Source organism: Mus caroli, chromosome 11 (assembly GCF_900094665.2).
Source record: "Mus caroli chromosome 11, CAROLI_EIJ_v1.1, whole genome shotgun sequence".
Classification (NCBI taxonomy): Eukaryota; Metazoa; Chordata; class Mammalia; order Rodentia; family Muridae; genus Mus; species Mus caroli.
Genome location: NC_034580.1, coordinates 91617467 through 91627326, shown reverse-complemented (window position 1 = coordinate 91627326; position 9860 = coordinate 91617467). Strand labels below are relative to the sequence as shown.

At 45.8% G+C, this 9860-nt stretch overlaps 1 protein-coding gene across 1 annotated transcript in view; it reads left to right on the top strand.

The window, feature by feature from the left end:
* The window catches only part of B4galnt2 (beta-1,4-N-acetyl-galactosaminyltransferase 2), a 59401-nt gene that overhangs the window by 42820 nt on the left and 6721 nt on the right, over positions 1-9860 (top strand). The window contains exons 6-7 of the mRNA XM_021177919.2: positions 5502-5682; positions 7801-7887. Coding sequence (XP_021033578.1) covers positions 5502-5682; positions 7801-7887 — 268 coding nt within the window. The remainder of the gene's footprint in view (positions 1-5501; positions 5683-7800; positions 7888-9860) is intronic.

Here is a 9860-nt window from a genome sequence, read left to right as displayed (position 1 = left end):
AAGGAAGGAAGGAAGGAAGGAAGGAAGGAAGGAAGGAAGGAAGGAAGAGAAGTGGTGTGGTGAGGTGTGTGTGTATGGTAGTTTTATGGGAAGTTTTGTAAAGATGAGCTGCCCAGAGAACAAGCTAGACAGGGTGAAAACAGAACGAGCCGAGAGCTGAGAATGAGAAAGAGCCAGAAGATTAGAACACATTGGGGCCAGGCAAAGCAATTTAGGCAGAAGCCAGGTAAAGCTGTGTGAATCAGTCATCTTGGAAGATTAGATTGTAGGGAGTCTAGATGCTTACAGGCCGAGGCCTGGGGATAGTTAGAGCAGAGAAGGACTTGCTCTGGACTCAGCCCAAGTGTGTATTTGCACAGCTTGGATAAGCTCCCATCTCATCACTTCACTTGAAGAATTAAAGTGAGGTACAATAGGCTTTTGCAGAATGCCCAGCTTTGCTGGGGACAGCACACGATGACAGGGACTGCCTGCAGTAGGCCGGGATGGAGACATCTCAGTAGCCGGTGGCAGCTCCTTGTAAAATCCAGTTGTTCCCACCCTGGATCTCCATCATCCATGCTTACTATTGGAAAAAGCACCAAGTTTTCCCCTTGTTCTCTAGGCTTCTGCACTGCTTGCAGAATGCGGGACTGAGGGAGTCCTCTTTTCTTAGGCTTAGGAGGAGGTTGTAGAAGAGGGGACAAGTCAGGATATTTAGCTGCTTCCTCCTGTAATTCAGATTCATCTCCAGGATCTTAAGGCTCTCCCTCTTCATCATCATCAGAGGTGGAAGAAGTCTCTACTAAGTCGACAATATACTGGGAAGAAGGTGTTTTTTATTTCTTAATAGTTTGTTTCTCACCAATTTGTTTAGACAATAGAGGAATGCCTTCTTCCATAACATTTCTGTACTACAAACAGAACCTGCTGATGCCCTGGGCAGGTCTGTTATTTCGGCATGGGGTAGTGCTTGTTTTATCACAAACCAGAACATAACTGCATTCTCTGGAGCCTGCCCTTCATCCTCCTCATCCTTGTAGTCCAGGATCCAGGTCTTCACATCCTTCCCCTTCTCCATGCTGCCTTATCCAAGGTCTCCAAGGTCCCTTTATCAGGAAACCAAGGGCTCACAGAACAAACCAAGCAAACCATGCTTTTCAAAATGAATTCCCTTCTTAAGCAATAACTTTAAAAGAATCTTTTTATACATAGATCTCTCACTTGATTCAGCTTGACCCATAATAAAACTATACATCTCTCTCTCTCTCTCTCTCATTCACTCGCAGCTTGAGGCTGCACACACTCTGCATTCTCTTTTGCTCTCTGCTTTTTCTCTTGTGTGCTTTTCTTCTCTGTGAACTCTCACGCTCACACACACCTCTGTGCATTCTCCTTTCACTCTCACACACACACTTCACACACATCTCTCTCTCTCTCTCTCTCACACACACACACCACATGCACTCTTCTTTCACTCACACGCACTCTCTTCATGCACACCTCACATTCTCTCCTCACTCACTCTTCATATTCTCTCCTCACTCACTCTCCACATGCTCTTCTCTTGCTCTCTGCATTCACTCTCTCACTTGCTCTTCTCACGTTTGCTCGCCTTTTTCTTGCTCAGTCTTTTAGTGATAACTCCAAAAGCAGATTTAAAAAAAGACGTTGTATAATCATTGCCAAATCAAATTCAAAAGAATAACCACGTCCCGCAAATAATCAGGAATTACAATTGTTCCCCAAAGTTTCAAGTTTTCCCTATTCCCAGGCCTGTAGCCAAAATAATAACAATTGCTAACTTACCATTATTTAAACTTTAACTTTTGACTGATTATACTTCAGAGCTCAGATCTCTGAGGTCAGCTACTTGCATTTTCCTGTGAAGCCCTAATGATAAATGACATGGGCAAAGCTGCCAGGCAGTGGCCAGAAAGAGTCAAGTTAATGCTTAACTCAATAGTTCTGCTAGCTTTCTGCTTCTGCACATTGCACACAATGACTCTCCTAAGAGTCCCAGTGTTTTGACTTAATTTTACTAATAAAAGATTTTACATATCCTATACTTGCTTATCCAGGAACCACTCTCAAATTTTATGCAAAACTTATTTCATAACTTCAATAGTTGTTTTTTCTTTCTTGGGGTCCCAAGGTTGACTCTATTTCATTTTCTAATAATTTCTTCAAACTTTCTTTTTTTTTAAGATTTATTTATTTATTTTATGTATGTGAGTACACGGTAGCTGTACAGATGGTTGTGAGCCTTCATGTGGTTGTTGGGAATTGAATTTTAGGACCTCTGCTCACTCAGGTCAACCCTGCCTGCTCAGTCCCTGCCCGCTCTGGCCCAATGATTTATTTATTATTATGTATAAGTACACTGTAGCTGGCTTCAGACGCACCAGAAGAGGGTGTCAGATCTCATTACTGGTGGTTGTGAGCCACCATGTGGTTGCTGGGAATTGAACTCAGGACCTTTGGAAGAGCAGTCAGTGCTCTTAGCCGCTGAGCCATTTTGCTAGCCCCTTCTTCAAACTTTCTTTGCAAGTCAAGCATTAATCTGAAACTACCATTGTGCAGTTATTACATTGTTTCTAAGATGAGAGCTCACAGCATGCACCTGGGCCATTAGGACTATGCTGTGCTGTGCCCTATGCCTTAGTTTTTAATTGTTTAAGAATCATTACATCAGGGAACATCTAGTTTCGCAGAATTCACCATAGCAGGAGGAGAAAGAAGAAAATCAGATATAATAGAATAATTATGCACACCAAGGCCAACTGAAAAGCAGTCATCCACAAATAAAATCATTGCAGCCATTATCTAGGGCTAAGGTTGGGAGAAATGGGGACAACTGTTTTTTACAAAGAACTGCCGCGGGTTACTGAGATATCTCCTTCCCGGCCGACTGTAGGCAGTCCCTGTCATTGTATGCTGTGTGACTGTACAGCTGAGCCATCTCTCCAGTGGTTCTGTTTTTTAAAAACTAACTTTGAGTTGTGAGCCTTCCTAGCAGGTTTTTGGTTAGGGTTTATTGCTGTGCTAACACCATGACCAAAGGCATCTTGGGAAACAGAGGGCTTATTTCAGCCTAGGGTTTCACATCATAGCTCATTCATCAAAGCCAGCGCAGGAACTGAAAGCAGGACCTTGGAAGCAGGAACCCAAGTGGAAGCCATGGAAGTACGCTGCTTACTGCCTTGCTTTTTCTCTTCAAACTGTACATTTTTGTATTTCTTTTTGCCCGATTGTTCTTTTTCATTATAAACCAGCTGAAGAGTGCTCAATAATAACCCTATGACAGAGTCAGTATTAAGCTGTCTTGAAATCTCCTCTGCTGAAGAAATTAGTTCATTACTTTGAACTTTGCTTCAGGCAAGTTCTTAGAATGAGGGCAGAAAGCAGACTTTGCCAAATCGTCCCAAGGACCGGCTCTAGCCCAGTTGCTAATATTGTTCCCCTCTGAAACCTCTTGAGCCAGACCTCCACAATCCACATAGCTCTCAGCACTGTTGTCTTCCAGGCTCCTACTAGGATGGCCCATTAAGCTCTGCATACAGCATTTAACCACTTTCCTAGTTCAATGTCCCCCTCCCCCCAAATTTTCCACATTCCTTCAAAAATATGGTCAGGTATGTCATATCCCATGAACATGATACCAATCTCTGTCTTAGTTACTTTTCTATGGCTGTGATAAAACACTATGGCCAAGGCAACTGAGAAAAGTGTTTCGTTGTGCTTACAGTTCAGAGGGTTAGAGTCCAAGGTGGCAGAGCAAAGGCATGGTGGCAGGAACAGCTGAGTGCTGCATCTTTTGTTGTTGTTTTTTTGTTTGTTTGTTTGTTTATTTTTCAAGACAGGGGTTTTTTTTTTATAACCCTGACTGTCCTGAAACTCACTTTGTAGACCAGGCTGGCCCCGAACTCAGAAATCCGCCTGCCTCTGCCTCCCGAGTGCTGGTATTAAAGGCAAGCGCCACCACACCCAGCATGAGTGCTGCATCTTAAAAGCAAGAGGCAGAGAGCACACTGGGGAGGGTGTGGAGCTTTTTTTTTGTTTTGTTTTTGTTTTTGTTTTTGTTTTTGTTTTTGTTTTTCAAGACAGGGTTTCTCTTTATAGCTCTGACTGTCCTGGAACTCACTCTGTAGACCAGGCTGGCCTCGAATTCAGAAATCCGCCTGCCTCTGCCTCCTGAGGGTGTGGAGCTTTTGAAGCCTCAAAGTCTGTCCCAGTGACACACTTCCTGCAACAAGGCTACACCTCCTAATCCTTCCCAAACAGTTCCACCGACTGCAGACCAAGAATTCAAACACATGAGCCTTTGGAGGCTGTTTCCATCCAAACTGCCACACAGCGTCAAGGTGAAGGCAGTGGGATGAGTCAGAGACAAACTTTTTGTTTATCTCTTTTGATACAAGGTCTCACTACTGCACCCTGACCAGCCTAGCTTTTGCTATGTAGCTTCAAACTCAGACAGCAGAGAGCTGGAACCAAAGACATGTGCCACCAAACTGGGCTACAATAAACATTTTTAAACCACTTAAACAGTGATGGTACCTGGTTGATGATGGATAAAATCCTCAGCCAAGGAGTTGTACTCCAATAAGAGAAAAAGACCCAGATCCAAAACCTGGAAAACTCTCTCAGATGTCAGAGGGTAGAGGACCAGGAGTAAGTGACAGACAGATGTCAGTAGCAACTGCAGCAGGGAGCAAAGCAAAGTGTCCCCTAAATGTTGTGCCAGCTATTTTTGGGGGGTGTAGTGTGTGTGGCAGGAGATAGAAAGATCTTTTCAGCTCTGGAGTTCAAGGCTGCTCTGGGCAACATAGTGAGACCTCAGAGACCTTGTTGAAAGAGGAGGAGGAGGAAGAAGAGGAAGAGAAAGAGAAAGAGAAGAAGAAGGAGGAGGAGGAGGAGAAGGAGGAATAATAATCTAGAATTCTTCTCTCTCTCTCTCTCTCTCTCTCTCTCTCCCTCTCTCTCTCTCTCTCTCTCCTTGACAAGAGTTTCTCTGTGTAGCCCTGACTGTTTTGGAACTCACTCTTAGACCAGGCTGGTCTAGAACTCACAGAGATCTGACTTCCTCTGCCTCCAGAGTACTGGGATAAAAGGTGTGCGCCACCACTGCTCGGCTCTAGAAGACGTCTCAATGAGCAATGTTCCATAAAGACAAAGAGATGTTTGCAGGAATGAGTCCTTTAAATCCATGAGTCTTTAGGTCTTGAGGGGAAACGTGGGGGAAGGGTGTAGTTGTAGTATCTATTCCCTTTACAACCAGCCTTATCCTGTCCTAGCTCGCTCTGCCCCCTGCTGGCCATCCTGAGTACTTGCCTTTCCTGTGAATGGATTTTTCTCCATCCGTGGCATTTAGAATCTTTCAGGGTTTAGAGGATGGGAGACTAACGAGTTACAGTCAGGTGGGAATAAAGTTTTATTGGGTAGGATAAAGGGCTTCTAGAGATGGATAGGGATGACTGACAGCTGTATAACAATATGTGTACTTCTAATGTCATGTCTAGGTCATCCTGAAAGCTTCTCTGGGGACATTGAACACCCTTGCTGATGTGTCAGACAATGAGGTTCAGGGCAGAGGCCAGAGGCAGCTGACCATTTCCACCAGATATCGGAAGGTCCTGAATTTCATCCTTCAGCATGTGACGTACACCAGCACAGAGTACTATCTCCACAAGGTGGACACAGGTCTGTCTTCTGATCACAAACTGCTGGAAAAGAGCACCACTCCCTCTCAAAACCTTCCCCCAGGACGCTTCCTGTGTGCGCCCTCTCAAAACCTTCCCCCAGGATGCTTCCTGTGTGCGCCCTCTCAAAACCTTCCCCCAGGATGCTTCCCGAGTGCCAGTTTCTGAGCCTTGACAATTACCTGCCTATTTACTGCACCCAGTAGAGTCCCCCACTGCCACTGACCCCAGAGCAACTTGAGAAAGATCACTGACACTGCTTACCTTGCGCACATGAACACACAGTGTCCTGTCACTGTGGCTAATACCCGAGACAGCATAGAAAGGCTGGCTCACAGCCTTGGAGGCTCCAGTCCGTGGTGACTCGGCCCTTGTGGCGAGGCAGCATAGTATGGTGGAGCTGTAGGACAGAGGAGAGACTCTTACTTCACAGCTAGGAAGCGGCTGATCCTACTGTCGTCACCTTAAAGGCATTCCCAAAGGGACCTGAACACCTCCCATCATATCCTAGGTTCTAAGGGATCCACCTCCCAGTGTCACAACAGCGGCTTATGCCTACACTATAACGACCTTTAGGGACACTGATCCAAACCACAGTACCATCCCATTCTGTCTGTTATTGATGGAGTTTTGTTTTGCTTGATACAGGGTCGTACATAGCCCAGGCTAGCTTCAGACTCTGAACTTGTGTGTCTCCAGTTTCTACCCACTATGCACTGCAATTACAAGCAAATGAACCTCTAAGTGCAGTTTATGCAGTGCTGGGAATCAAATCCAGGCCCTCCTGTGTGGTAGACAACCGCGCTGCCAAGCCAGTTACATCCCTAGTCTTATTGTTTCTTGAGATGCTCTCGTGTAAGCCAGGATTTTCCAAACTCTCTTACATAGTTGTGGCTGGCTTGCCTTGAGCTCCAGTTCCCCCCATTTCTTCTCTCAAGCTTTGGGGTTACAGGTGTGTACACCCCGCACTCTGTTTATTTTTTGTTTGTTTATAAGTTTGTCCATTTGTTGAGGCAGGATCTTGTGTGTGTCTCGGGCTGGCCTCAAATTCTCAATTCCTATGCCTCGGGCTCCATAATGCCGAAATCACAGCCATACATCACTATGTTTGACTGGCCTTACCTAGTCCTGTTAGCTGTTCTCTGCAGCTATTTATTTCACTTATTTATTGGGGGGGGGGCATGAACATTTCACAGTGGTCATATGGAAGTCAGAAGTCACCTTGTAGGAGTTTGTTCTCTCCTACCACATGAATCCCACGGATCGAACTCAGGGCATTGGGTTTAGCAGCAAGCCCCTTTACCTGCTGAGCCACTTTGCGACCCCTCTGGAACTTTTAAAGCTGCTTCAGCTTCTGTTGAGGCGGTGACTTGCCTAACCAGTTTGTGCAACAATATCTTGTGAGCATTCCTGCAGAGAGAGAATGTGGCCAGTTTCAAGGATATGAACTTGTCTTTCCAAATCCCCCACCCACCCATTACAGAAACTCCTGGGATGACAAATCTTGCCACCCTCAGGACAGCCTCAGTTTTTCTCTTTTCCTTTTTGAGTTGCTCCATAGCACAGCAACAGGGGGGAAAAATGTAATATGCACAAATGAAAGTTCAGCTTGGTTGGTAGAGTACTCGCCTAGCAATGCACAGAGCCATGGGTTCGAGACCCAGCATCATATGAAATTGGGCATGGGAGTGCTATGCCTAAGACCCTAGCACTTGGGAGGTGGAATCAAAGGCTAGTGGTCCTAGGTTATCCTTCATAGCTATAGTAAGCATCCTCTCCACCTTCAGATTTTAAGGCATTTCCCTTCAGAAAATGATCCTGTGTTCTAAAGTACAGTGGGTACTACTGTCCTGGTCTTGTCATTGGAGACATGACGGAGGGGCAGGGCGGAGTAATCCAGATCCTCGAATCTCCAGCCTGTTCTAGCAGCCCATCCTTAATCAGGTTGCCTCAGGAATGCACAGAAGTCAGGAGTCAGGATGCCACAATGTCCATGGACCCTCAGCCTCCTCACAGGCAGGGCTCTCCCCGCCGCTGCTGGCCTCCTTGGGTTCCTCAGGGCATCAGAGTCTGATCGCATCTGACACTGCCTGGACTCTGACCTCTCTTCTCCTTCCAGTAAGTATGGAATCCGAGACATCAGTGGCCAAGTTTCCAGTGACTATCAAACAACAGACTGTACCCAAGTTGTATGACCCTGGACCTGGTAAGACTCTTATCCCCAAGGCTCAGGCATTGTATCAGGCCTGGTGGTTTGAATGACCAGGGCTCCCCCCCCCAAGACTGGTATATTTGAATGCTTAGACGAATAGCTGGTGGAATTTTGGGGGGGGGGAAGGAGTAGGAGGCCCTGTTGGGATATCGGGGTGGCCCTGTGGGAGGAGGTGTGTCACCAGGGGGTGGGCTTTGAGGTTTCACAAGTTCAGGCCGAAGCTTTGCTTTCGTTGTGCCTCCAACTTGTGACTAAGATGTAAGCTCTCAGCTATTTCTAAAATGCCATGTCTACCTGCTTGCTGCCTTTCTCCCAGCCACGATGGCTGGGGACCAACCTTCAGAAACTATCAGCAAGCCCCCAGTGATGTGATGTATGTATAAGCTGCCTTGGTCATGGTGTCTCATCACAGCAGTAGAAAAGTAACTAAGGCAGAGGGAACACTTTTTCTCTAAGATTCATTTTGATTCCTTTTCATTGTGTGTGTGCCCATGTGTACACATGTGCCCTTATGTACAGATGTCCACAAAGGCCAGAATGTCAGTCTTCCTAGGGATGGAGTTGGAAGTGGTTGTGAGCCACCTGACTCAGGCGCTGGGAACTAAACTCTGGTCCTCGGCAAGACTAGTACATGCTCTGAACTGCCAAGGCATCTCTGCAGTCCTCTCAGTCCCTTTTTGAGACAAGGTCTCATTCAGCCCAGGGTGAGCTCAAACTATGCATATAGTTGAGAATATTATTAAGCTCCTGAACTTCCTGCCTCATTTCCCCCAGGGCTGGAATTTTATGGAAACACCACCAAGCTCAGTTGCTAGGGATCAAACCTAGGGCTTCGGGTGTATTAGGTAGGCACTCTACCAACAGTTAGATTTCCATCCCTTCTATATTCCAGGATAGACAGGTAATCCTCTGGACTCAGCCTTGTTAGTGGTGAGATTACAGCATTTAGTGATGTGTGTGTGTGTGTGTGTGTACACTCATGTGTGTTTGTGTGTGTGTGCTGGTGTGTGAGTGGGCAGGCAGGCGGGCACACCAGCAAGCACTCCTGCTACAGTGGGGATATGAAGTCAGAGGACAATCTCAGGGGTTAGCCCTAGCTTTCCTTCTACCTTAGGTGAGGCAAGGTCTCCTTTTGTTTGTTTGTTTATTTGCTTGCTTGCTTGCTTGCTTGCTACTGCATATACCAAGGTAACTGGCCCTAGACCTTCCGGAGACTCTCCTGTCTCCACCTTCCGTCTCACTGAGGTTACAGTTATGGTATTGAGACTTAGCTTTACATGGGAGCTGGGGATTTGAACTTAGATTCTCATGTTTGTGCAGCTGGAACTTTATCCACCAAGGTATCTTCCTAGTCCCGAGTGATTTTTCTTTTCTTTTTAAATATTTATTTGTTTATTTATTTATTTATTGTATGTGAATACACTGTAGCTGTCTTCAGATACACCAGAAAGGGGTATCAGACCCCATTACAGATGGTTGTGAGCCACCTTGTGGTTGCTGGGAATTGAACTCAGGACCTCTGGAAGAACAGTCAGTGCTTTTTTTTTTTTTTTTTTTTAAAGATTTCTTTCTTTCTTTCTTTATTATATGTAAGTACACTAAAGCTGTCTTCAGACACACCAGAAGGGGTATCAGATCTCATTATAATGATAGTGAGCCACCATATGGTCGCTGGGATTTGAACTCAGGACCTCCAGAAGAGCAGTCAGTGCTCTTAACCACTAAGCCATCTCCCCAGCCCCGTGATTTTTCTTTTTAACATTGAATCTATAAACGTTCTTTTAGTGATTTTGCTTTTTGTTTTGTGAGGTTGGGTGTTGTTACACAGCCTAGGCTGGTCTTGACTTCACCATCCTGCAGTTTCTGCCTCTCTGGCTCCCAAGCACTGGGAATATAGGTGTGAGCCTGTATACCTAGATCTCTCTCTCTCTCTCTCTCTCTCTCTCTCTCTCTCTCTCTCACACACA